The sequence below is a fragment of the Chrysochloris asiatica genome, unplaced genomic scaffold (assembly GCF_000296735.1).
Source record: "Chrysochloris asiatica unplaced genomic scaffold, ChrAsi1.0 scaffold00055, whole genome shotgun sequence".
Taxonomy (NCBI): domain Eukaryota; kingdom Metazoa; phylum Chordata; class Mammalia; order Afrosoricida; family Chrysochloridae; genus Chrysochloris; species Chrysochloris asiatica.
In genome coordinates, this window is record NW_006408573.1 from 18,620,168 (window position 1) to 18,647,057 (window position 26,890).

The 26,890-nt window shown below is 55.1% G+C and overlaps 1 protein-coding gene across 1 annotated transcript in view; it reads right to left on the reverse strand.

The window, feature by feature from the left end:
- Positions 1 to 63: 63 nt before the first annotated feature.
- The window catches only part of ATP6V0D1 (ATPase, H+ transporting, lysosomal 38kDa, V0 subunit d1), a 37,570-nt gene continuing 10,743 nt past the window's right edge, over positions 64 to 26,890 (reverse strand). The window contains exons 2-8 of the mRNA XM_006863612.1: positions 13,244 to 13,415; positions 5,107 to 5,285; positions 3,670 to 3,749; positions 849 to 926; positions 553 to 729; positions 361 to 438; positions 64 to 269 (exon numbers count right to left, since the gene is read on the reverse strand). Of these exons, the coding sequence (XP_006863674.1) occupies positions 108 to 269; positions 361 to 438; positions 553 to 729; positions 849 to 926; positions 3,670 to 3,749; positions 5,107 to 5,285; positions 13,244 to 13,415 (926 nt within the window). The 3' untranslated portion in view covers positions 64 to 107. The remainder of the gene's footprint in view (positions 270 to 360; positions 439 to 552; positions 730 to 848; positions 927 to 3,669; positions 3,750 to 5,106; positions 5,286 to 13,243; positions 13,416 to 26,890) is intronic.

A 26,890-nucleotide genomic window follows, 5' to 3' on the forward strand; every position in this document is an offset into this window, starting at 1 on the left:
AAGAGCAGTATCAGAGAAGGCCAGGGAGGCCGGGCAGCTGCTTCCCCTCAGGGCTTTGTCACAGCACACAGACACACACAGTGCACAGTGGGAGCCTCGGGTCAGGTCTAGAAGATGGGGATGTAGTTATCGATCTTGGCACGGTGGCGCTGGGCGATGCACTCGGCGATCCACACAATGTTGCGGCATTCTTGCTCCTTGAGCTTCACAAAGGCATAGAAGACCCCGAAGTGGAACTGGTTCAGGAAGGCCAGCTTGTTCAGCTTCACCTGTGAATGGCAGCAGGTGTGGCAGAGTGGTCATGATCACCAATCCCTCCCCAAGAAAAGGCAGGCCCAGTGACGGGCAGCCTGCACTCACCTCGTGCTCGAAGAATCGGTCCTCCAGGGTCTTGTCTCCAGGGTTGCTACCTGCTCCCTCGAAGAGCAGCTTGTACTCCTGGCCCAGGGAGAGTGGTGACAAGCATGAGCATGCAAGGGCTATTGAGTGTGGAGGGGGTGGGGAGGCATAGTGCAAGATGCTCACCAGCGTCCTGCCTGTCAGGCCACTCACCGGGTAATAGTCAGCCACGTTCTTAACCTGCTCATAGTCATCAGCTCGGGCCAACTGGGCCAGGCCCTCAGGGTAGAGTCGCCCACAATGTGGGAAGAGCTTGGCGCGGTCCTCCTTGGATAACTCTGTGCCGAAGGAGTTGATGGTGATAATGAAGGCGCGGCGGTCGGCTTCAAACTGGGGAGCCAGTGCACAGGCAGCAAGGAGAGAGGAGGGAGGCAGTGGTCAGTCAGCTGGGTTTTCCCCTGGACCAGGGCTACTCGGTGAGACAGGAAGGCAGGGAGGTGCATACTCACCTCCAGGATGGGGCACATGGCATCGGCCGTGGTACCGCCCAGAAGGGTGCAGAACTTGTAGAAGGACTCCAGGTATGCCTGTGCAGAGCAGGGGACTTGCTCAGCTCAGACAGGGAGGCTCTGGGGAAGGTGGGGAGGGGGGCCTCTCCCTCCCTCTTCTCTGCCCCTTCCCAATCCCTTTCATGGTGAGTCCGAATATCATATCCACAGATTGGCCAGGGAAGCCTTCAGGTCAAGTCCCTGAAAAATCCACATTCCAACTGCTAATTAGGCAAGCAGCAATAGATGACTGCTGCAGGGCACAGTGTCCCTCACCCCTGGCCCCAAAGTGGGACAGGCTCAGAGGAAGCCTGTCTTCTCCCTGCCTCTCTGTTTGCTTCCCATCTACCAAATCTACCACCTCTTCCTCAGCCAGACCCATGGCAGCCACAATTTAGAGAGGGCAAGGTAATCTTGGAAGCTCAACAGATGGCCTAAGATGGGTGGGCACCTCTGCCAGCCCGTTTCCCTGTGCATCACACAGCAGGACCAAATTGTCAAAGCTGAGGGATGGTTACCGCCTATGAGACATCAGTGTGTCAGGGCACTCAGGCTGGTGGCAACAAGCACTTCATGTGCAAGCAAACTGTATCTGCTGATCACAAGGGGAAGGCGGTTCAGCCAGGCCCTTCCAGCATTCACACACACAGAACCAGCGAACACCTTCCTTCCACCCACTATGTGCCAAGGAATGGGGCTTTCAGTCTTGATGGAGAGCCCCTTTGCATAGCACCCTTCACTCTCAGGACCTCTCTACTTCCTAGCGGCATGGTCACAGGGAGTCGGATTCTGAAGGCCAGAGTCAAGGTCTTATGAGCTGGAGCGGGACTGGGAGGCTTGGGGAACATTCTGAGCTGCAGCCTGCCTTTCAAGGTACATATATCCCTTTCTACCCATCACACGCTGACTTGGGCCCACACACTGCTCCCAGGAGTCTATGTGTCCAGCCTAGCATGGCTAGCAGCAGTGGGCAAGCTGGGCTTTGGGAAAGCCTGAGGGAAACAAGAGTCCAGGTCAGCTCAGGTCAGAGGAAATCTAGATGGGGGACAATGGGTCTCAGCATGGAGGATTCCCAGGATGGGAGAGCCAGGGTAGCAGAGATGGCTTAGTGGTGCCACCCAGTCCCTTGAGGAGTCTGCCCCCAGCCATTGTTTTCCCCAGGGTCAGCCAAGCTGGCTGTGCCTGAGCCCCAGGTCTGCAGTCCCTTTATTTGTGGAGGAAGTCACCAACCAGGTCTTGGGCTGCATACCCTGCCATCAGTCCACTAGCTTAGCTGAGCCAGGCAGATCCTGGAAAGGCTGAACCCAGAGCTGGGGCGTCTGATGGGATTAGGGTTAGGACAGCAGCTGAAGAAACTGGCAAGACCCCAGAAGCCTAGGTGTCAAGGTCACCTCCCTACCCCACTGCCGTCCCGGGAGTCTGCCAGCCCATGGCTGCTGTACCAGCTGCCTACAGTCCCCACCTGCCGGCTGGTTATGGGTCTGCCTAATCTCCCATCTGTGGCTACTGGGCTGGGACATCATCTGATGGGCGGGAGGTCCTGGCACAGGGCCCGAAGTGCTGGGTTGGTGTTTATGAACTGGTGCCCAGGCAGCCCTCGCCAGCAATTCTAGCTAGAACCAGTCAGGCTCGGTGAGAGTGAGGGTATAGGTGAGGTTGGGGGACAGCCACACCCCTCACTCTGTCTCAGGGCAGGGAACACGGCAATGGGCCAGCTGGGTGGGTGGGAGCCCCAGGAGCGCGTGCGCACACACACCCACACATGGACACCCACACACACTTGGCTGATGAGCTGACCTGCCTCCTTGTTAGGGTAAGAGAGAGCACTGGCTTTGCAAACAGGCTGCCAGTGATGTGCTGTGTGGCGCAGGAGACCCACTCCACTTCTCTGAGCCCTCAGTTTCCTCATTTTGCAAAGGGAGATAATGATGCCTATCTAGCTCCTAGGGAGGTCCCTACACTCCGGGCTGCCGCCGCCTGCTGCTTACCAACTATCTGCAACCATGATGAGAAAGGACCCTCACTGGAAAGATCTGACAGACAGATAGATGTCTGAAGGGTTCAGTCAGCAGGTCCCTTGGCTAGTGCCACCCCAGTGCGTCTTTGGGGCCTGGCCACTGTTGATCCACACTCCTGGCTGCAGCCCATTCAGGGCTCAGTACCTCATGATGCCCAGAGCTTGGTCTGTCCCAAATGTTCCTGACTAGGCCTGGCCAGACCCCTTCCTTGCTCTCTGGGCCATCATGGCAGCGCTAACCCAGGAATCTCAAGCCCACCCTTTATCTCCAAGGGGACCCAACTTATGCTGCAACCTGGTGGGGAGCAGAAGGCGGGTAGGGGGTGGGGATGGTGGGAAATGGCGCTGGCTCTGGGCCTGGAAACCTGAAAGGGCACGGGGACCTGGCTACACCTGGCTGGCTCCCCACCCCCAAAGAACAAACTGCTACCTTTGCTCCAATGCCTGTCTTTGCTAGCAACAGCCCAGGTGGGGTGGGCCTGAAGGTGGTGGCTCGTGACCCTCCTGGGGGCAGGGGAGCGTCGTCCAGGAGCCAGCTCTGACAGGCCAGGCTGAGAGCACCAGCCCTCCTGCTGATCTTATCTGTACATGCCGCCGGCGTCATAGGATGGAGAACCTGTTCCATGCAGCCTTGCACCCATCACAGAAGCCAAAGAGTAAGTGGATAAGCCCCCGGGACAGGAGCCTGGTGTGGCTGCATCCTGTCACACCACCCCATATAAATTCCATTCTGCCATGACCCCACCTGCTTGCAGGGTGCAATACCTTGTAGAGTGTGTTCCGGATAATCTCGATGTTCATCTCATCCAGGTCCTGCTCCGAGATGCAGTCCTGGAAAAAAGCCGCTGGGCAGAAAGGCGAGGGTGTAAGGGGTGGACAGGTGGCCTTGGCTTAAGGGAGAGCGCTAGCACAAGCCCATCTGGCTGGGTACAGGTTTGCGGGGAGGAAGGCCCCCAACCAGTGGGCATGGACCCTGTTATTGCCTTGGAAGTGGCAGAAGCAACACTGTGAGCCATGCAGACTGACCTGGCCTGCTTCTACTTCCTTGCTCCTAAAATTGATTTATAAAGGAGGCAGCCAGCCACAGCATGATCTAATCGCCTCTGGGGCAGACCCAAGTTCAGACCATGCCAAAGACAGGCTTGCATAAGAGGCTGGGATACCTTCCCTTCAAGAGGGGCAGTTGTGGACTTGGGCCTGATGCTTGCTTCTCTACAGCCCCCAAGAAGGCCTAGGGCCAACACTTGGACAACCAGCTTCCCCCTCCTTAAATAAGGGATGAGTCTGAGAATTGGTGGGCACAGGCCAGTGGCCCGGGGACCTCTGTCAGGCTAAAGGTAGAGGCCGGAGTACGACAGAATACCTTCACTCCCCGGGAGGGCCTGCAGACAGACTAGCCTGTCTCCTCTTTAAAGACAGAAAAACTAAAGCCACAAATAGCCCCCACATAAACTCTGTGGCAGACAGGCTAGCAGGTAGGCCAGAACCTAGTGCAGCTAGAGCCCCGTGGTTCAATCCTGGTAGCTTCCTGGAAGTTGTGCCTTGGGGTCCAAGGCTCTGGCTCTGAAGATACTGGCTAAGACTTGAGCAACTTTTCCCCAGCCTTCCCAGCAGGCAGGAGCTGGCTCTGCCTTGGTAAGGTCCAGCAGCAGCTCCTGGTGCCCCTTCCTATGTAAAAGAGCTTGCATCCTGCTGGGCACTGCCTGGCCCAGCCTCTGGGGCCTGCCCAGTGGAGGCAAATCAAACTCTCTGCTCCTCTCCCCTGCCTAGTGGGTAGCCAGCCCTGCACAGGCCCCAGTTTGGGACCACAGGCTATCCCCAAGGGACCAGGCCTTTCTCTCTACACTCCATGAGCTCAGGACCCCTCCACATTTGGAAAAAAAACCAGTGTGTGCTGTGAGTTAATGCTCTGGACTGCAAGGTCGGTTTGAACTGCAAGGCTGGTGGTTCAAGGTCACCAGTCGCTCCTCGGAAACTGTATACAGGGTCACCATGAGTGACATAGAACCAACTCGATGGCACTAACAACAACAGACAAAGTTGGACATAGGAGAATGGGAGGGGGACATTGAGGGAAGGAGCTAAGTAGGCAGCAGTGAAGGAGCCTCACTTTTTAGCTCTGTCACCTCCTGAGGGTCTGCAAACTCCACATGGAAGCAGGGACAGACCCCACCTCTTCCCTCCTCCAGTACAGTGGCTCACCCAGGGGCGTATCCACCAGAATGGCATTGTAGAGCTCGGCAGGGGTCTGTGCGATGTTCACGGCCTCCATCTGCTCGAAGCTGCCTAGAGGGTGGCACTTGGGCACCAGCTCGGAGATAGAGCGCTGGTGCAGCGTGCCCGTGATGAGCAGGATGACGTTGTCAATCATATAGCTGTAGCTAAGGGAGGCACACAGCAACACAGGCCATCAGGGATCCAGGGGGAGGTCCAGAAGTCCTGGCCCAGTACTATGGCTCTGCCCACACTGCACGGGCCACCAGCCCCTCAACAAAGCTGCTTTCGATAAACACCACTGTCTCATCTCTCTCCCTGCCCAAGGTGTCCCCTGCCCCAGTGTTAAGAACAAAAGAATGACTATGAGCAACTACCCACAGGACATTGGGAATTGAGGGCACATGGTGGCCGTAGGGGGCCACGATCTGAGAGATCAAAGGATAGAGAGTAAGGCTGCATTTGAGGAACTGAGCCCACCCGAGGAGCCACTGTGCTGTCGGCGGGCGTGGCCTCAAAGGTGGTCCTATGGGCTGGGCCAAGAGTCCTAACTTCAGGCCAAGGTGCTAGAGATCCCTGCGTGGGATGCAAGCAAGGTAGGTCACGGTCCAGGAAGGGTCACCCTGGCAGCTGGGTGGGGGCTGACAGGATGAGAGGGAGAGGAAAGGCCGAGGAGTATAAGGTGGGAAGAAGTTTTCCTAGATAGGGAAGAGCAGACAGGGTGGTCCCAGGTTAAGTGGATGGCTACCCTCTCCTCAGGCCAGCACCAGCCATGAAGACCTGGAGGAGACCCTGCAGAAGGCCAGCCCTGGGCGACAGCGCAGCAGCAGACTGTGGAGCTGGGGAGGGCTTGGGCTGCCTCCAACGGACAAGGCTCAGCCTTCAAGCAGCAAGACAAAGGAGAAGGGACAGAAAGTTCTGTGTGGTCACCTGGGTGGGGTTGGGGTAAGGAGAGGGCCCCAGCAGCCTTAACTTTCTTCAGCCTCTCACAATGACAAGTTCATGGCACAAGAGTAAGTGGGTGAGGCCAGTAGAGAACCTTCTCCAAGGTCAGGGTCCCCTGCCCTGAAACAGTCTCTTGAGGGAGGGGGGTCTGTTGAAGGGGCCCAGGAAAGATCCCTGGGAGAGACAGAAGGAAAGGAAGGAGATAGTAGCCAGGGCCCCAGATCTCAGCTTCCACCCAGGCCTTTAGGAAGGTGGTAGAAGGAAGAGCCCACAACTCCCAGTCCCAGCCTGACCCATGCTCTTCCCGCCTGCTGCATACTCCCTTAGCTTCCAAACGCCAGAGCCCTGTGATGACCTCTGCTCCTCTGGGCTTAGGGCCAGGCAGCTGCCCTCTCTCCACCCTGATCCGGCTGGGTCAGCTACAGGATGTGCACTGAGAAGGGACAGGCCCCTCCTTCCCAGACTGAGGGCCTCAGGCAGGGCTCATTTAAGGCTGCCAGCCTTCTGCCCCACAAGTCCCACAGGGAGAACAAGCCCACCAGAGTGCTGGGCCTGGGTCTCCAAACCCAGCCTGAGTTTTCTTCCACCTTGGAAACACCCTTCCTGCCCCGAGGCCTCCTGCATCTCACCTGCCCCAGGGATCCATGCTCTGCAGGTTCTCCCCCATCTAGCCTCCCAGTGGCTGGTCTCAAGTTCCCTGAGTCACCCCAGAGACCCGCTCTTGAGCCTCAGGATGCTCTTTTACACTAGCATAGCTCTTCAGCAGGGCTGTTGTCGATGTGTGCCATGGAGTCTATTCTGACTCATAGTGACCCCACAGGAATGGATAGAACTGCCCCATGGGGTTTCCTAGGCTGTAATCGTTACAGTCTTGGGGTGGTGCTCTAGGATAAACAAGGTCTGTGGGTTCAAATTCACCAGCCGCTCCTCAAAAACCTATACAGGGTTGATGGAAGTCGGAATTGATTCAAAGGCACTTAACAACTACAATCTTTACAGAAGCGATTGCCAGATATTTTCCCTTGTGAAGCTTGCTGGTGGGTTTAAACAACCAATCAAGTGCTTAATGGTGGACCACATGAGCTCCTTGAATACTTCTTAGACCTGTGTTATCTGCATGACCTCATAACCACCAGCCTCACCAGCCCCTGTCAGATGGAAATTCAGCACACAAAGGGGCCATGTCACACTCTAAGGCAGAAAAGTGCAAAGGCTTCATGCCCAGGGGTACCCATGGCCTGGCTCACACTCCACATCCAGCCTTGTCTTCTCGGAGGAATTCCATAGCCAGCTGTCTCTTTCTGAAGCCACCTTTGCCCCACAACTCAAGGTATCTATCTAGGCTGTGGGCAGGGTGGGGGACAGGGCCCAAGGGAGGCACTTTGGCACCCTTTGGGGTCCTGGCCCAGACCTGGAAGGAGGGACCTGTGGGAAGATGCTATCCCTCTAGTGACTTCTAACAGGCCAACAATGATTCACTTGTCAGCCTTGACAACAGGCTGCCCCCACCCCCTACCCCCTGGAAGCCACAATGGGGCACCCAGGGAAATGCCAAACCAAGAAAAGGCCACTCACTACTGCCCCACCTAAGCCACTTTCCAGACTAGCTTCTAACCTAGGCTAGGGCAATTCGGTGTCCAGGCTGGGCAGACAATAAGGCTCACTGCACAGTGGCCCCCCACAGAGGCCGGGTCTGCCTGGCACAGCCCAGCTTTCCTCCCCTGCACAGTGGGGGTCAGAATCCTCTTTTCTGAGACAAAGGGGGCAGGGCAGGCCTGGCAGAAAAGATGCTGGCCCAGCTGTCTGCCTTTTCCCCAAGGTCAAGGCCTTCAGCAGGCAGGGAAACCCTCCTCCTGCCTGGCTTTAGCAGCTGCCTCCCTGGCCCCAGAAAGCCACTCCACCATTCCTCCCCTCACTTGGCCTCACTAGGAGAATAAAGTTCCAGCTGGTCAGCGTCTCCCTCCAGAAGAAGACAGCTGGGGAGTGGATGGCCGGCTGCCCGCCAGGCCCAAAAAGTCCTTGTGGGGTGGGGGTGGGGTAAGGCAGTCTGTATTCCTCTGCCCAGAGGCTCTCTCACCTAGAGCCTTCAAGACTCAAGAGTGGGCCCACAGAAGCTCAAGACAAGTTTAGGAAGCCACTTCCTCCAGGAAGCCTGCAGAGCCCCTAGTTGGGCCCTAACTCTCTGCTGTGCCCTTTGGCGCCACCTGATGGGTGAATCAGGCTTGCTTCCAAGGTCTCACCCCCTCAGCTATGGGGTAGGTAGGCCAGGAGAGGACAAGGCAGCTAGAGATTTGTGCAAGCTATCATCAGGACCTGTGATCAACCACACTGGGGTTCTGCGGAGTCCTGCCCAGGGTGGAGAGTGAACAGAAACATGAGCCTTGGCTTCAGCATACTATTGCTTAAGGCTCAGCTTCCTCTCCACAATAAGGATCATGAGTTAAAGCTCACAGTAGAGCTAGTGTGATTCTGACCTCATAAAAATCCTGCCTCTCCCTGAGGTTCAGTTGGATTCTCCCATTTGCCCTGAGCCTTCCAGGCTTCAAGGAGCTCAAGTGCTTTCCTTAATCAGAGTGCCCATCATCAGGACCAGGAGCAAAGTCTAGCTCAGGACCCAGACAACACAGCAGGGCCCCACTGTAGACCTAGAAGCAGTGGTTGTGGCCAGTGAGGGGTGGAGGGTCAGGAGCAGGAGGCCTGGCAAGGCTTAAGGTTGGGGTAAATTCCTAGGAGAATGGCAGGTGGGCTGGTAGGCCCACTGGGCATTTCATGCCACTGTCCTGGGATACAGTCTCCTCTCAGGTGCCTACTGGTGGCACTGAGGCCACTCGCTTGAGTCCTAAGCCAGGCTCTGCCAGTGGCAGCTGGGCTGCCAACAGGTGCTGCACACTGGGGATGGTCACCTGCAGGGTGGCTCCCGCATCCAAGGTCAAAGGCCTTTTGGGCTCTGGCAACCTGGGATTCCCCAGAGACCAGGCTCGGGTTTCCTAACTCTCATAGCAACTCCAGCTTCACTTGTGGAAGCCATAGGAAGCCATCACAAAACTGCCCCACTGAGACCAAAAATCCGAATGGAAACTCCTGTCGTGAATTGCACAGCAAGTTCATGGCTGGACCTGGCAGGAACATGGGGTCTCCTGAGCCTCTATCTGACTCTAAAGGGAGCCAGAGAACCCAGCCTGCCCAAAGAGAGATGACAGACCAGCCATGACTCTGGCTGCCAGCTCGGCACTGTGGGCAGTGTAAACAAGTGCTGGTGCCCACCACCTTTAAGTACTTTCTCTGCCAATAATGGTCTCCATCACATTTTTCTTCCCGACCCCACTATGTGTTTCCCCAGTAGGTGTGGCTTCACAGTTGATGGGTTGCTCTTCCTCTTTCATGGCAGATGGTATCACCATTAAACTGAGCCAGACCATTTTAAGGTGAAATGACTGGTGGCAGTCTGTATCAGAGCAGCCTCTCTCTAAGTGGCCTGCCCTCTCCAGTGCCACCTGACCCTAGCGTCCTTCCAATGCTCTGAAGCCGCCCATGACCCCAGCCTTATCTGTTGCAGCTGTCCTAGGTCTCTCTATAGGCACTGTCCACACCACCAGTGGGACCCCATCCAACTGCATCGACACATCTCCTTCTGGCACTAAGCCTGGCCCAGAGAAGGCACTATGTGTGCTGGTTAAAAGCTGGCCAGGATCGACAAGACCAGTGTGTACTCCGTTTCACGTGGAAGGTTAGAGGAGACCTTGACCAGCTTGGGCTGGCACACCTCAGTGACAGAGTACACCTCCTAGGACGCCTGCTGCAGTTATCCTGGGGCAGCTCCAAAGTCAAATGAGAGATTCTCTGAGGAATGCGATTCAATGGTGTGAGCTTACCAACCTCCCGCCCAGCTGGGTCCCTGGAGCTGCAGTGGCCAGGACAGCTGTGTCTAGGGCTTCTTTCCTCAAGTCTTCTCCCCCAGGATGGGGCCTCAACTGATGCTTCCACCACCCAGAGGACCACATTTTTTCCTCTCTGGTTACATTCCACCAGACAGCTCCAGCGTACCTCTTCCTGCTAAGATGGGGAACCCTACCTGGAAGCTGTTATGGGGAGCACAGATTCAGCGGTTCTGTACATGGTTCTCTCAACCTATAAATCCCCTCCCCACTGACCCAATTCTTCTCTCAGCCAAATAGCCACCTCCTTAAGGCAGCTAGTCAGGAGTCTCCAGCCTGGGGGAAGTCCCCTGGCACTGGCTCCTATGAACAGCTTTCTGCAGTACTCTTCACCCCTGGACTGAGCTGCTCAGCATCTTCCAGTGCCCTGGTGGTAGGGTGGGAGTGGTGGAGGAACAGCCAGGGAGGTAGCGGTTAAACCAGAGACACCATGAGAGTAAGGAGACTGCTAGAGGAAGACTGAGGGGGACGCTGGGCTGCTAGAGAGGACAAACAACTTCCTGGAGACCTTGGCCATTTGAAGATTAGGACTTCAGTCAAGGCTTTGTGGTAGACTGATGGGGCTGCTGGAAGCCCACTGAAGGCTCAAGAGGTGAGGGGAAGGTAGGAGAACAGTGACTATACAACTTTGGGGCTACCAGATAGGTTTTCACAGATGTGAGAAATTTAAGCTGGTTTAGATACTGATGGGAAGAATCTGGAGGAGAAGGTGGCTGCACAGACTCTTGTTCAAGTGAGTGGCTACCCAGGGTCCTAAGGGTGGTAGTGAGGGGGCCCAGGTCATTGATAGAAGGTCTAAGAGAAGAGGAGGCGCCTCTGCCATTGGAACAGGGTGGGGGTGCAGATGCGCTGTTGAGAGGCCTGTTGGCTTCTATTGTCTCTGGAGGAGGAGGTGGGCCATCTGCCCAGAGAGAAGGCTGGAGGAGGGAGGGATGGTGCTTAAGATGGAGAGGTGATCTGCCCATCTTTGTGGAGGGCTTCAGGTTGCTGAGTAGGGACAGCAAGAGGCCAGCTGAGCAGTGACAAGCTGAGGCCAGCTGGGCAGGCATGCCTGGCAGCAAGAATGAGCCACCCAACGGCTGCTTCCCCAGCCTTGCTCCCAGGAGTGGTGTGGGGGAGGGTGGCTCCAAGCTGGAGGCTGCTGGGATTCCTCCAGGGCTGGGGGGCTGCCAGCCGGGCGGGGACCACAAGACAGGCAGCCAAGAAAGCTGCGGATATTGGCAGAAGAGTGTTCAAGTGATGGACCAGGGAACCTCAGCTGGGGAGGAAAGGGGCAGCAGAGAGGAAGCAAGACTCCGTGTCCTGCTGAGTCCGGATCCCGGGTCCCGCAAGGGACTGAGAGTGGGCTGGAGGGCCTGTGGGCTGTGGGTAGAGAGGGGTCCTGACTCAGCGATTTCAGGGGTGGAGCGCTTCCAGGTGGTGACACGGCCTTGGGCAGCCATCGGTGGGGGTGGTTGAAGTGCAGAGCGGAGGAGTTGGACATTTGAGATGACGAGGTCATAGAAGGAGCATCCACAGGCTCAGATGAGCTGACACGTGGCCCTTCCCGAGGTGGCCGGGAGGACTAGGAACCACAGTCACCATGAATGGACAGAGAGGGGGAAGGGGCAGATTTGGATAGCTTGCCACAGGACAGTGGTTGGCTGCTTTAAGCACGCACGCTTGGTGCTCGTAGCCAACCTCCAGCAAAGAGCTGGCAGCTGCGCAGCCCCAGGCATGCTCAGAACCCTTTCCAGTTTCACAGCCTGGCTAAGACTGAGCCTCTGAGGGCACCGAGACAGGCAGGTAAGCAAGCGGACAGCAGGATGGCTGACCTCTGACCACTGGTGTGGGGTCCAACCTCCACTGGCCAGCCTAGCTGGCAATGCTCGAACATTCACCAGGAAACTAAAGGAGCCTTGTGCAAATAAGATGCAGGTGAAGGCTGGGCTCCAGTAATAAACAGGCTGCTTCCTGTTATGTCCTCAGCTCTGACCTTGGGCCAGAGGACAAACAGGACCAGACTAGGGATCAGATGACTGATGGGGGTGTGCAGAATAGCCCCCAGTGTAAGAGCACATGATACACCCCCACTTCGTGCCCTCTGCCCTAGTCAGACCCTGTCAGAAGGGTGAGTGCAGGTCAGCAGAGAGGGCCCCAAGGCAGGAGGCCTGTGGCTAGGAGTGGGCCCCTTCTTGGCCTCAGCAGCTTCTCTCAGCCCTTAGGATGGTTCCCTCCTGCCTGAGGATGGCACCCTTCTGGTTGCGGCTCTCATGATCTTGAGCAAGTAGCTGTTCCCTGCTGGGGGTGGGGGTCAGATCAGGCATCTACCCTGTCCCTTCAGGGATATGTGGGGTAGGTGTGCCAGGTCCTAAGAGGGGAGAGTGTAATCAGAGAATGGTCAAAACTACTCAGTATCCAGAGAGTGCCTGGAAATGCTTCCCCACGGCCCAGGCCCCACACTCACTCCTGGCCGCCAGCCCCTCTTAGCATCTCTCCTCATCACCTGTAGGAGGCAGCTACCTGGCCAAAGGCCATTGCTTTGTACACCAGGTTCCCCGCCCCCGTCATTCCTGCAGAGGGCTCCTCTCTAGCTCCATTTCTACAGACTCACATGACCAACAGAGGCTGCCCCAACCTAGCGGCTGCCCTGCCTGGTGGCCTCAGGGTCCTTGCCTGTACTTGCTTCTCTATGAGCAGAGTGGAGCAAAGGCAGGGGCTGTGCCACAAGGTAAGATGATGGGGAAGCTGAGGAGCCAATGGAAAGAAGCATGGGGGCCTGTCCATCAGGGCTCTGGGTGGCTTAGGCCAGAGCTGGGGAAGGCAGCCAGGCATTTGGTACCCCCACCCACCGTACCCCATCTCCCTGAGACCTAAGACCATGGTCTGAGCAGATGGAGAATGGTCTCAGATCCAGAGAGGGTGAGCAGGCCCGAATGGCCCATCCCAAGAACCCAGCTCCTCAAAGTCATGACCATTCTCCAGCCCCTGACCCAGAGGTGGGGTCCAGGAAGTGCTCAGTGTGAGTTCTATAGGGAAAATGAAGAAAAAGGCTCCCATCTTCCCAGGTTTCCCCACCCCAAACTCTGGGAAAGGGACACTTTCGCCTGCCCATCAAATCCCTGAGCAACAGTGACACTGCTGGTGACCCCATATGACTGTCGAATGACCAGTCCCATCACCCAGGCTGGGAGGACTACAGAGGCAGCCAGCCTGAGCCTACTCCTCCCAGAGTGAGGGAGGCACGCAACCCCGGGCACACTCACGTAATGAAGTCCAGGAAGCTGGCAAGGGGCTCATAAGCGTGGTTCCTCATGTGGCGGAACTCCACTACCATCTTCTCCTTGAGTCGGTCGTCGATGACCGACACGGTGAGTGGAGAGGCCTCATTGGCCAGGAAGTTGCCATAATCGGTACTCTGCAGGTGCAGCTTCAGGTCTGAAACCCAAGAATGGAGGTGAAGGCTGGCGTCTCCGAGCCTCCCCAAGGGTCCCAAGTCTCCATCCCTACTGAGACTCTATGCCCTAGCCTCTCCCCTAAAATCATGCCTGGCTACTGACCTGACCTTCTGCCCTACTTCTACCTCCTGTTCTTGGCTCAGAGCATACCCCAGGACAGCTAGTTCTAAGTTCTGGCCATGAGCCAGCCCTAGACCCTGAACCCAGGGTCCAAGCAAAAGCTGAACAAACACAGGGAAACCCAGCTGAGACCCTAACCTTAAGCCTTTGAGGACCTTCTGCATGCCATGCTCCAGGACAGCCCTAACCCCAAACCCAAGACTTGAGTTCTAGCTCTTGAAGACCCCCAAAGCTGGAGGAGCACAGAGTGGAGAGGGCCGTGACACAGGACAGAGAGGATGAGAAGGGAACAAGAAGAAAGGAAACAGTCTGCAGGATGGTGTGAGTGAAGAGTGGCCAGGACAGCGAATGAGAGCCGGGTGGGGAGAGGGAGGAAACTGGGCTTCCTCTAGGAGAGACAGGAGGCAGCAAGCCAACCAGGAGGTTTCTCTCCAGAACTGAGACGGGGAGGGAAGACAGGAGAGGACAGAGCAGAGTGGTTCTGGGCAGGCATGACAGGTGAGACCAAGTGGGATCATGGCAACAGCCTAGTGGTCGCCCCACTTTTGCCCTTGGCCACTCCCATCCCTGAATTCATCCTTACACAGCAGTCTTTTCAATCCGCCTCAACTCCTTGATGACTCCCGTTTCATGCGGAGTGGCCGCCTGTGTGGTCACCTCCACCTCTCTGACTTGACGCCTACCACCCTCTCCCTCCCTCGCTGCCCTGGCCACACTGGCCTCTCTTCTGTTCCCTAAGGAGCAAGCATGGACACATTCAGGGCTCGGGCCTCTACAGCTCCCCTCCCGTGTCCCCTCTTCAAAGACCTCGCCTGCAGCCCCATCACTGGCATCCTTGCTCTTTGTAGCACCGAATCAGGATACATATAGGCTCCATGCAGGGAGGGACTTTGGGTCACCAAGGTATTCTAGTCTACAACAAGTTAGGGTCTGGTGTGTTTTCATGCTCAGTAAGTAACTAACTGTAGAGCGAATGGAAGAAGGGGGAGGGTTGGTGAACATAGCAGGAAGGTTTACTCCAGGACTGAGACGGAGGTGACTTCGGCAGTGATGCCAGTACAGAGGACAGACTGAGAACAGACCCGTGGCAAGTGTGTGTGTAGCCCAGCAGCCAAAGCTGACTCCTGCTGCCCAGGTGATGACAGGAGGGGTTCTACTTGTGGTCATTCTCACAAGCCGGAGCTCCCGATCGAGGCCTCCCATGTATCTCTGGAGTCCAGAGGGCCATGCTCTCCTGGGCTGCCAGAGGGGAAGAGAGGGTAGAGTCTACAAGTCCTCTATAGGCTTCAGGACCCCTGTGATAACTCTCCTCCTGTAATCCAACAAGAGAATAGTGGAGAGATAGGTGTCCTAAATGAGACATGGAAGAAAGTATATGGGAGGGAGAAGAGGGATGTGCCCACCTCCTAACGCATCTCTGGGGGAGGGGGGGAAATCCCCTGTGGCTCCCAGGCACTCAGAGTGGACTTCATTTAGCAGGAGAAGTTGCTGCCCCCTCATCACTCTCAAAAGTGAGATGGAATACGACAGCAAGACAGGACAGGGGGATGCTACCAGCCCTCTTGCTCCTCCCGGAGACACTTTTTTGTCCCAGAAGTGTGCATGCCCTCCTGTGTCCTCACCCAGGGCTGCTTGTTGTTCTACCTACTCCTTCCCACCCTTCTCCGCTGCAGTCAGGCCAAGTCCCAGCTACTCCTGGGTAAAAGAAGGCTGGCCGATGCCCAGCAGGTGCTCCAAGCCCCTAGGGGCAAAGCTGCACTGTGGACAGCAGCTGGGAGTCAGGGCCGGAATGCGGTGCTCTGGGTCAGACCATCTGGTGCAACCGCTGCCAGCCCAAACCTGCCTGTTCATCCCCTAGTCAGTCAGCCAGCCAGAACCCCTCTCGGGCCCTGGAGTTGGCTTTTAGCTCACAGCCTTGGAGGCCAGGCCAGTGTGCTGAATCAAAACCCAGCCCTCCTCATGGGCCCCTTGTGCTAGTTGAGCCCACTATGCTCCAGGACATTGCATCCAGCCTCCCAAATCCTCCAAAGCATTCATGCGTCAGGCCTCCCGCAGTTCTCTCTGCAACCTGCTGCCACTGCCCTTCTGAATCCCAGGCACATGCTGCTGGAGGCTTCCCTGAGCAGGCGGGCAAGTGCACACTGTCACCTCCCACTCCATCTCCTCACAAGTCCTCCATCGGAGTGAAATTTCTTCCGCCTCTGCTTCACATGGCTGTTCTCCCTGGGAAGGCTGGCTATACACGGCCCTGTAACGAGTCTTCAACTAATAGCCAGCACTGGTTAGGTGTGAACTGTCACCTCAACAAGATATGGGAAACCCAACCCCACTCCAACTAGAAACACACGCCTACTGCCTCCTTAGCCCCAGTCAGGATCCTCAGGGCCATATCCATTCCAGAACTCAGAAAGGAGCAATTAGGGGGAGCAGGGGCCTTAGCTTGAGGCCACAGTCAGGCACAGATGTGGATTGGATCTGGTGGATCCTGTCCGTGCCCAACTTGCTCTTCTCTCTTTCTACCCACATTCTTCCACAGCCCTTGGCCCTTGACAGCCCTTTCAGATACAGACTAGCTGCCAGACAGCTTTGGGCACCTCTCTTTAATCCTAGAAGGGTTGGCAGGTGGCAGAGAGGTGGGAGAACCCAAAAGCATGCCCCCTCCCCAACCACTGACAGCCTGACAGAGGCCCTGGGTGGTCACAATTCAGAACAAGCCCTTCTGACATCACCTGGAGATGTTATTCCTAGAGAAGCTGAGAGCATGCTCACATGCACAAGGGCCCAAGGTGAGTTGCGCTGCTATAGCCTGGGGCTCAGCATGGGACTCACAGCAACCCCCCTGGGCCTGTGCTACTGTGTTCTGCTGACACTGCATCTGGGGCAGCCACGCCTCCGAGCACCGCTGGAACACTGACGGCTGGGTGGTTTTCTGCTGGCTTTATGTCGGATCAGAGCAAACCCGGGAGACTACCGAGAATCCTGCCCAAGGCCTGAGCAGTCTTCCTTACCAGAAAACTCATTTTTTAAAAGGCCCCAGGGACAATGTCAAAGGGCCATTCCAGCCCACTTTCCCTGGCCAAACCCTACATCTCCCTGTGACCCAGGGCGAGGGGACAGCCTGCCAGCCAAAGAGGAGATTTGGAGGGAGGCAGGCTAGTCGATTCTTAGGCTTGCCCACAAGGGGACCACACAGGGCTTCTGAAAAGCTTTAACCCTGCTGGAGAAACGTGGTGCCCAGGCCCAGTGGTTGCCAACAATGGTGTCCTCAGCCCTAAACCTCTAGACAGTCCTCAGGCCGGAACTAGGCCAGGCAGGACCCTCCCTCCCCACCCCCAGCTTCCTGTTCTCTGAGGGATGAGGGGGACGGATGCGACTGGGGGTGGGTTCTGTGTGAGGAGAGGCCTGGAACTTGTTGAGAGCTTCGTGGGAGACCTGGCCACCCAGTCCTGGCCCAGCCCCCAGGAGCAGTCGAGGACGGCAGGGGCTCTGGGAGGCAGACAGGCCAGTTCTGCTCTGTGCCCTGGGCTCAGCAAGCCTGAAAGCCTCAATGATGGCCCGAGAGCCCCTGACGTGCCTGGGCTGAGGCAGGTGTGGTGTTCTAATTAGTACAGACTTGGGGGACCACTCTGCTCTGCCCACAAGCCCAGCTGTCTACCCCAATCCTTTTCCATCCATGGCCCAGCACAAAGAACACCTGGCCAGCTTGGGATCTCTCATAGTAGACTGCCTCAGAGGTACATTTCTCATGTTCAAGAAGATGCTGCTGCCCTCACAGCTTCCTCTGCAGCCTGACTTCACCCCTGCTCAGAGAAAGAGGGCCAATTCAGTTTCCCAGTGTCTCCAGTCTCCTCTCAGGGCCTTGGCTTGCTCCCCAGCAACCCTACCCCACCTAGGACCTTTTCAGACCTCCTCTGCTTTCCAAAATGTCAGCAAGAACCATTGGGTCTCTTCCCCAACTCCATCTCCTGGCAATGCCCAGGCCTCACTGCCAAGATGCCTCCAACCTGACATCATGGCCCTCTGCTACCAAGTCTACTTTCCACACTGTCATCAAAGTGAAGTCCTCCAACTCCAGTGTGCTACTGTCACCTTCATCCAGAGCTAGCTCCTCTTCTGTCTCCTTCCCATAGCCTATGAAGCCCTGTGCTGAATTCTGCCCTGGCCATGGACCTCAACTCTGGTCTACCAACACTATCCTTGGGTGAGAGCAGCATCCCGACTATCTCTGCCCCAGCAAGTACCTCAGGGAAACCTATGGGTTGTTCTAAAGAGAAGATGTGAAGTTCAGAAAACAGAGCTACTTCCTCAGGCTCAGAAGGAGGGGCTGGATTGGGAGGATGCACATCCAACCTGGAGAGTGGGAGCCCTGGCCTCCCTCCTCCACAGGGCAGCATTGTTGTGTCAAAGTCCAGCAGGGTCCAGTGAAGCTCTCTGAAGGTGGCTGAGCCAAGCTGTAACCCATTAGCCATTTGTCCTGATTCCTCCTCCCAGAGATCATGAGGCCATGCCAGACTAAAACTGGCCCCATTAGCATCCATGTTACCCCTGTGCCCTGCCTACCCCATATCCCAGTTACCACCCCAGTCTGGCTATTAGTACGGGGGGCATGGGAACCCATAGCCTGACCAGCACTTCCTGCAGAATGGAATGTGGGGCAAGACCACAGCCCCTGCCAGGCTTCATGAGGTGGCAGTTAGGCAGCTCTGTCCCTCCCTTCTAAAACCGTTCCCAGACCCTGACAACCTCAAAGGTGTCATCTTTTAGTCCCTTCAAGGCTCAAAGAGGTTTCTCCAACTCTCAAACTCCCCACCCCCAGTTTCTGTAGCCCTTCCCCAAAGGCCCCAAGAAGCAGGAAAAGAGGGTCCAAGTCCATGTCAGGGGGTGGCCCCACAATGCCCCAGCAGGCATAGAGGCAGGGCCTGGCACAGCTCGCTAGGCGGGGCGGCCCCCGCTCCAGACTCACCCATGGCCTCATGGCCCAGAGAGGGGCACTACCGGCCAGCTGGCCTCAGCACAGTGTGAGAGGACAGCATGTTCCCAGACTCCACTTCTGCTTTTCCAGAGGTCACTCAACGACGCTCTCCTGGGGAGCTCAGGGGTTTTCAGGAATTGCAGCCCACTGAATGAAACCAGATGTGCGAACACACTCCCTAGAGCCTGTGTGCCCATCCTGCCACTGCTGGCGAAGGTGGCAGCCTCGGCGTCTGCCCTATTACTCCCGAGTCCGGCTCCATACCCCAGTGCTCATCAGCTGAGGCTCCCCAAGGCCATGACTTGCAGGGGCTCAGAGCAGAAGAACTCAGACAGATGGACAGATGTCCCGGCTAGTGGTCCGATCAGAGCCGGAGCCCTACTCCCTGGCAAGTATGCTGTGCCTGAGCCTCCTCCCTAGGCTTAGGGGAACAAGACCTTGGTATCGACTCCAAAGCAGATGTGCACACGGGCCAGCAAGCTTCAATAGGTTAGAGCACCACATCTGGAACTCCCCATGTGGGAGTCATGATGCGGACACTATTAACCCTGGTTTACCTGGACCCGCAGCACATACTGAACATCCTCACTAGCTCCTGGGCCTCCCTCAAACCTCATGCAACAACTGCTAGATGAATAACCCCGAGTTCCAACTCATCTGCCAGATACTAGCTCTTCCTTCCCCCTCCATGAACCATCTGCCATTCCCTATCTAAGCCATGGCACTTCCCCCCAACTAGGGTATCTGTGGTCCCTTTCCCCTGGTCCATTCAAGGCCACCTGGCACCTCCCAGCTGGTCCATGCACAGCCTGGTCCTTCTCTGCAGACCCATGTGGTCAGATCCCTGATTTTGGGACCTCAGTTTTCAGGCAACTGAGTGGGGACATTAAGAGAACCTGAGCTTTTGAGCCACAGGGTCCTGGGTCCAATTTTGGTCCACAGGCTGGCCATGAGCAGCTTGTGGAAGCTTTTGGATACAAGACTCCTATCTGTTGCCTGGTGGTGGCGTGTGCCCTCCTGGGGCACACGCCACGGGACTTGAACAGAGACAGTGAGTGAGCACAGTGTGCCACAAGCCACGTCTCCTACCAAAGGATCACCCATAGCTGCCCAACCAGCACCTCGGCCCCCCTCCTGCCTAGTCCTCCAAAGAATGTTCCTCATGCCCCTGCTCTGTCCCCACCCTTTCCCTGGGCTGGCATTCCTCTTCTCTGCCAAAGAGGCTGCTTTGAGCTCTTGTGCAGTGTGGACATGCATACACGCGGGTCCTGCTCTGCTGTCTCCAGGGAAGGAGAAATAGGGCTGGCCTTTGTTCCCAAGCCCACATCTCACTTCACCTATTGGCAAGGTCATATTGAGCTCAAGGCAGCCCCAGGGTCCTAGAGAGGCAGAGACTAAGATCAGCATTACCCACTGCCTTGAGATGCAAGGCAGCAGGGGAGTAGGCATGGGGTGGTGAAGCTAGGGGCAGTTCTTGCTCTATGGGAAGCCCCAGGGCTGGCAGGCCAGCAGTCTTGGGAAGAACCTGGAGTCAACTGCTGGCACGGGCACATGCAAGTTACTGGGTTTCAGCTGGCGCGAGGCAGAGCTCCTACAGGGAGGAGACAGCAAGTTCTTCCTTGGCTCCTGGACCCACAATGCCTTTCATGCTGGAGACCTTTCAGTGAGGTGAGGCATTCTCAGAAGGGAGAGAGGGCTGAGCTCCAGAGGTGGCCCAGCTGACCCCAGGGGCTGGGGCATCACCCACCAGCAACCTGAGACTCAGGGATCAAATGGTCACACCCTATGCCTGGGAGATAGCAGGATGTCTGCCCAGGTTTACCACCGCTTCCTCACTGTGGTAGCAGAGCCCTATTTAATTACCCCTGTGCTCTCAGGAACACCTCGTACCCTCCGCTGGAAGAGTGAAAGCATCTCTCACAACCCATGAGGAAGTCAATCCATCCACCAGTCAGGAGGCTGCCAAGCAGGCGATGGTCTGTGTGCCAAAGGGAGGGGCAAAAAACCAGTTACTGCTGCACCCAGGGCAAGTTCCAAAAAGCTCTCCTCTGACTGAGCGGAGATCTGCCTGGACAGCCCCTCCGCAGGTCACCCCCACCCAGGCTTTAAGGCTCGAAGGGACTTCAGAAGCAACTTTCCTGTGTTCCTCGGCCACAGCCCAGTCTGAAAATCAGGTAACCCAGCCTCACCCTGGGTGGCATGACAATACCTTTTCTCCTGCTGCCCTGCACTTTGACCTTGAGCAAGCTCCTCGCCAGCATAGCTGTAAAACCTGAAGGCTGGAGTGGGGTTGGGGCTGCATTTACCTGGATGTGAGCCAGAGAGAGGTAAAGTGGTCTGGTCTGGCAAGGTGCCAGGCCACCCAGGGAAGGCCAGCTGTGGCAGTGAACTGTGTTCAGAAGCTGGCCTCCTGGGCTACCTGGGCCCACCCTGCTTGAGTGATTCTGTCCACCTTAGAGGCTATATTCCTGTTCTACAAGAGCAAACCTCTGGGGCCCTAAGGAAAGCTGGTGATGGCTTGGGAGGGCAGCTCTAGGGCTGTGAGAAACTGTGGTTCTCAAAAAACTTAAGGCAGGTCAGCCTGGCCCCTGGCTGGAGCAGTCCCCAGGCTCCCCAGTACCCAGAAGCGGTCCAAAGGAGGGAAGTACGGTCAAAGCTATGGAAAGACTCAGTCTGTGTAGACTGGGACCCTGGGCATAGACCCCACGGGACCAGCCTAATTTGGGCTGTGAGGCCACCAGCCTCTGAATGAAGTCCCATTCTCTGCAGCACACGGAAACTGGACAGAGCACCAGGAGCAGAGATGACCCACCCCACACTCATGCCCTGCAGAGCCAGGGGCTTGGGCCAAGCAGGAAGGAGTCAGGAGCAGTAACCATGCAGATTGGTCTTGTATAGCCCCCGGCTCCTGGACTCATTTTTCAGCTACCTCCCCACTCCCAATCGTGGAGTCTGGTGGGATGTCTGCTGAGAAAGTGATGACAAGTCAGACTGTGTATGATCAAAGTCATGGACACCCCCTCTACCCGCTCAAGAGAGGCTGTCACCTGCTCAGGGAAACTCAGTAAAACCCAACAAGCTAAACCTATTTACCTATTTCTGCCAAGTCAGTTCTGACCAAGTGATCCTACAGGACAGAGAAGATGTGCCCCAGATGGTTTCCAAGGCTGGAAACAGATGGTTTCATCTTTCACTGATGGGAGAAGCTGGTGGGTTCGAACCACTGAACTTTCTGTTAGCAATCAAGCTTAACCACTGAGCTACCAGGGCTCCTTTTAGAGATTGGCTAGACTTAAATGATGGAAGTCATGGGTGTTGGTGGACATGGGAGTGTGGGCCAGGCCCTCTGTTCCCCCAGGTCTGCCACTTGTCATCATCTATCTTGGAGCTGAAAGGTTTGGGAGGGGCGGGGGGGAGAGGTGGATTCAGTAAGCTGAAGCCATGAGCTGCACCTTAGAGCTCTATTAGCCTGGTCAGGGGTTGCAGCTCACCATATTCCCCACTCCTAACCCTTTCATCTCCAAGCTAGATGCCAGGGAGTAGGCCTGGGGCAACAGGGCCTCCTTCACCTGGTCACTCCCTCCTGAGTTGGCAGCTGGACATACTGAGCCATAGTTTGGGTATTTTGAAGGAGTAAATGAAGGAAAGAATCGACAAATGTACAGTGATTTGACAGATCATAAGGAAATCTTTTGAGTCCTGATGTGGTGCTGCAGTATAATGTGCTGGACTACAAGGTCAGTTTGAGATGCAAGGTCGGCAGTTCAAATCCACCAGCTGCTCCTCAGAAACACTATACAGAGTTGCTATGAGTCAGGACCAACTTAATGGCACTTAACAACAACAAAGCAAATCCTGGCCTCACCTGTGACCCAAATTCCCATGTACTCATACAATAAGAGGGCTGGATCGTTTTATCTCCAGGGGCCTGTCCAGTTCAGACACTGATGTTCCCAGAGCAGAGAGTGGTGGTGGCAGGAGAGCAGACAGGAGAGGCTGAGCTGTAGCAGCAAAGATATCACCGATGACTCCTTGGAGGGAAAACCCCATCTGCCAACCAAGCATAAAGCCTCAGCTGAGGTCATGACCTGAAAACCATGCTGCGAGTGTCAAGGAGAACAAGACCTAGGCAAGTGCCAGGCCAACACTGGCCAGAAACAGTGCCCAGCATCAGCCAGGGCTGTTCCTCTACCCACATGTACCTGGGGGCGGCCCAGCCAAACTCCTAGAGCTGGATTCCAAGGTCCCTGGGAGCAACTGCACGCAGCAGACAGCAGAGCAGGCTCCAGATTGGCCATCTGCAGTCCTGCCCAAGCTGTGCACTAGCAGCCTGGGTGACTAAGTGGCCCTCTAGGGCCTTGGCTTTCCCGTCTCTAAAAGAGAGGAAAGGCCAGCATTCCAGGATCAGGGAGATTTTAAACAAAGCAACTAAGCAGTAGAGAGTGGATGAGGCAGAGGCCAAGGAGGCCAATGAGAAAGCTCCCAAGTTGGGGTACAGGGTGGAGAAGAGTGATCAACTACTTGATAATCACCCCATTCCCAAGATGATTATGTGCATTACATGGAATTCAAGGTGTCTGGTCTGGGTCTTTCCCAGTGTCACTTGGCATACAAGTACCTGTACCTGTACCTGTCTCTCCCCAAATACTCAAGAAGAGGCATCCACCTAGGAAAGATCTTCCACCTTTCAGAGGGAACAGGATGGCAGGATGAGAGTTGGCTACCTAGGGATGGGCAGTGCTTCCAGGTGCCTGGGAAGTGTAGCCCTGACCCTAAGGCAGCTCAAGATGCTTGGGTTCACAGCTAGCACACTGCCATCGCTGAGCTCCCACGCTGAGAGCTGTTGGCATGAGCAGGAGGAGGTAAATAAGGATAGCTTGGTGGTCAAGGCTGCAGTGGCCTGCACTGGGCACTAGGGTGGAGGTTATTAGGAAAAATCCCCTTACCTTTTCCTTCCTAATCCAGGAAGCTGGGGTATCAGGAGGTGGGGCAGGAAGAGATGGACAGACAGAAAGATCCAAGCCAGAGACCTTATCTGAAAATGCTAACTGGGATGTGGGTGGGGAAGGTGGCTTAGGACAGAGCCCCAAGTGTAAGGCCACAGGCAGGTGCTGCACAGTGAGGCAGCATTTGGTAGAGACACTGGTCTAGCCACATTCCTGCCACCTGGCTCTCTGGCAGTGAAGTGGTCCTGGCTCGCCCCCTTCTGTTCAAAGGGAGGATGGCAAGGTTGACAGAGCCCAGCTCTGGTGGTGGGAAAAGGTTGGCTTCATCCAATTTATTCACTGACTCAGACTTCCCATCTGCATCTCCCACAACCATCAGTTTCTGGGGCAATGGGGCTCCAGACACCCACAGAGTCATACAGGAATGACAGGAAATAGGCCTGATGTGGACATAAGCCCAGGAAAGCCAAAGCAGAGAAAAGATGGGCCTGAGGCCAGTTATGAAGACTGGTCTGTCTTGCATCAGTGAAGGCAGAGCCTTCCTGAGGGACAAGGCTGAAGAGGTGTGAGGGAAGCGTGAGAATCCTTAATCTGCACTCCTATTCTCCAGCTTAGCCAGACCCTGAGTCTCCAAATCCCTTCATCCACTTCTCGACAGCTCCCTCCACCTCCTGTCTCTACTGCCTAGTGCTGTGTCTAGGCTAAAATAAAGTGCCTAGTAGTAGCAGGCAATCTGTGGTATGGTGCATCTCTCCAGGCCAGGCGTCCCAGCTTTTCCAATGCATTCACCAGAGCCCAGCACGCTGCACACTAAGAAAGAGACATCATTCATTCATTGAACCTCACGAGTCTGTTGAGCATCATTCTGATTGGGTGCTGTGCCGCTCAATCCTAACCACCTGAGAATTTGTGATTTTACAGCTTGAGGCTTTAAGTCACGTGCTCAGAGTCACACCGCCAGTCAGAAAGGGAGCTATGGTTGACCTGATGCCTGGCCCTGCACAGAACTCACAAATATCCTGGATACCCAGAGAAGTTCAAGGCTCAGGAGACTTTAAAAGACTACACTGGAACAATATCATAAACATTTGTAAATGTCATGGAACACCACGAGGGCGGTTCAAAAGATTCCTGAAGGTAAAGTCCATGATCTTTTAATACCATTTTAGACAAACTTTTGGAAGACTCCCTCATACATGCGAAGATTATTGAAATGGCAAATGCTTTGTTGCCTATATAGAACCCTGGTGGTACAATGGGGGTGCTCGCCTGTTAACTGAAAAGCTGGTGTTTGAAACGCCCAGCTGGCTTTTGCCCCATGGGAGAAAAGATATAGCAATCTGCTCGCATAATGATTTCAGCCTAGGGAACCTTGTGGAGCAGTTCTACAGAGTCCTTAGGAGTTAGAATGAACTCAACGGCACCTAATCAGCTTGACACATTAATGACAACAAGAGTATGGGATGATATGCCTCATGACCTTGTCCCTGCTTATTCTTGATGTAAATCCTTCCAACAAGATGGAGTGTGTCTGACTTCTGAGCCCAAATCACAACAATAGTTACCAGTGAGAGGAGGGGCCAGGGGTGCAATAGCAGGCACCCTGACCACAACAGGAAGGGTGAGTGGTGGCCTGGGAGCTGGACAGTGACAAAATTATTGGAGAGAGACCTGGACCCTCAGGGACAGTGACTCTGGGCCATTTCTTTTCAAGACTCATAGTCCTAACACAGGTGAGGCTCGATTATGTGCAGTGTGGGCTGCTTTAAGAAGTGACCCTAATATATCCTAGAAGGGTTCTATGCAAAATGCTGAAAATAACGTGTTGGGGGCTTTTTCCTCTCTGGCCTTCAGAAACCCTGACCACCCAGAAAACTTTATTCTTCAAGGGTCCTGGATGACTACCATGTGGCTTAACTGAGACCACCTCAAATGGCTGTTTAGGCACCATTTCAGGCACTGGTTCTTTCTCAGAAGTCCTGCCTAAGAAATGACAGAATAAATTTAAGAGAAAGCATATGGTATTACTCACCAAAGCAAGTTCTGACAGGACCTCTGGGGACAGGGCTTATGAAACAGGGTTATCAGTACCTGCGACTGACTTGATCATAAACAGCTCCTTAGATATAACCAGGTGAAAGTATATACCAAGGTAAGGTGTAATCAGTGACAAAAAAGCAAGAAATGGAGGCGGGGAGGGGGGCAGATGGTATGCAGGTGTGTTATATCTGGGTAAAAGCCCTGAGGTTCTGGCCTGGATGACAAGAGACTAGTCAGGCTCTGACCTGGGTCCTGGAAGAATCACTAACAGGCCCCAAGTCTTCAGGTATAAAGAGAAAGTCTACATGGGGGCTTCCTAAGACTTGGCTCAGCCCTACAATGCTGACATCCAACATTTGGAAGAAACGTTTCCCCTCCCAGTCTCTCCAATTCTCTCCCCAGAGGCTACCACTTTGGACAATTTGGAGTCCTTGCTTTCAACCACTTTTCCATGTGCCTACCATCTGGTTTTCTACTAATACAATAATTTGTTGCAACTTTTCACCTACCAAAACAACAAAAAACATCAGTTGCTGTGGAATCAATTCTGACTCATGGCAACCCCACGTGTGTCAGAGTACAACTGCGCTCCATAGGGTTTCCAATGACTGATTTTTCAGAAGCAAACTGTCAGGTCTTTCTTTCAAAACATCTCCAGGTGGACATGAACCTCCAACCTTTGGTTTAGGAGCCAAGTATGTTAATGGTTTGTACCACCCAGGGACTCATTTCACCTCTCAACAGATGTTTCAATCAGTCTTGATGATAATTTAATTTATGCTGTGGAGTACTTGGATAGTTTGCCTTTGTGAGGACAGGCCGTGGTTTATTTACCCATGCTCGTATCAGTAGATACTCTGCAGGTCAGCTAGTCTGCTGATACTAGTAGTCTGGCGGGAACACCTCCAGCTATCCTGGGCTAACTGATGGGACTGCAGAATCCCAGAGTATATACAGCGCTTTCTGTTGACAAATGGTGAAAAAGTTTGTCCTCCAAAGGAGCTACCAAGTTGCCATTCCACCAACTTTATTTTGGGAATTAAAAACAATTATTACACCCAGTTAAAAATAAAACAAAAAACCTTAAATACAAAAACCCTCAAACCCCAAGGCCCTGGAGGCAGTGGCGCAGCAGGCCTCCAAGGGGAATCCCTGGTTGCTACTCTTGCTTCAGATTAGGCTCTAGGCTCCAGGCCAGGTGTCCTTGTCAGACCATCTTTGTGTCTTCTTGGCCTGTCATTACGGCTGCTCTCCAGCCTCCTGGCAGGACCTCATGGGCAGGACCAGGCTTCCAAGGCAGGCTTGTCCTGGCCACAAGCCAACAGATGGCCGGGTGTGGGCTCTGACTGCTGCCAGCCAGCATACTGATGACTTCCA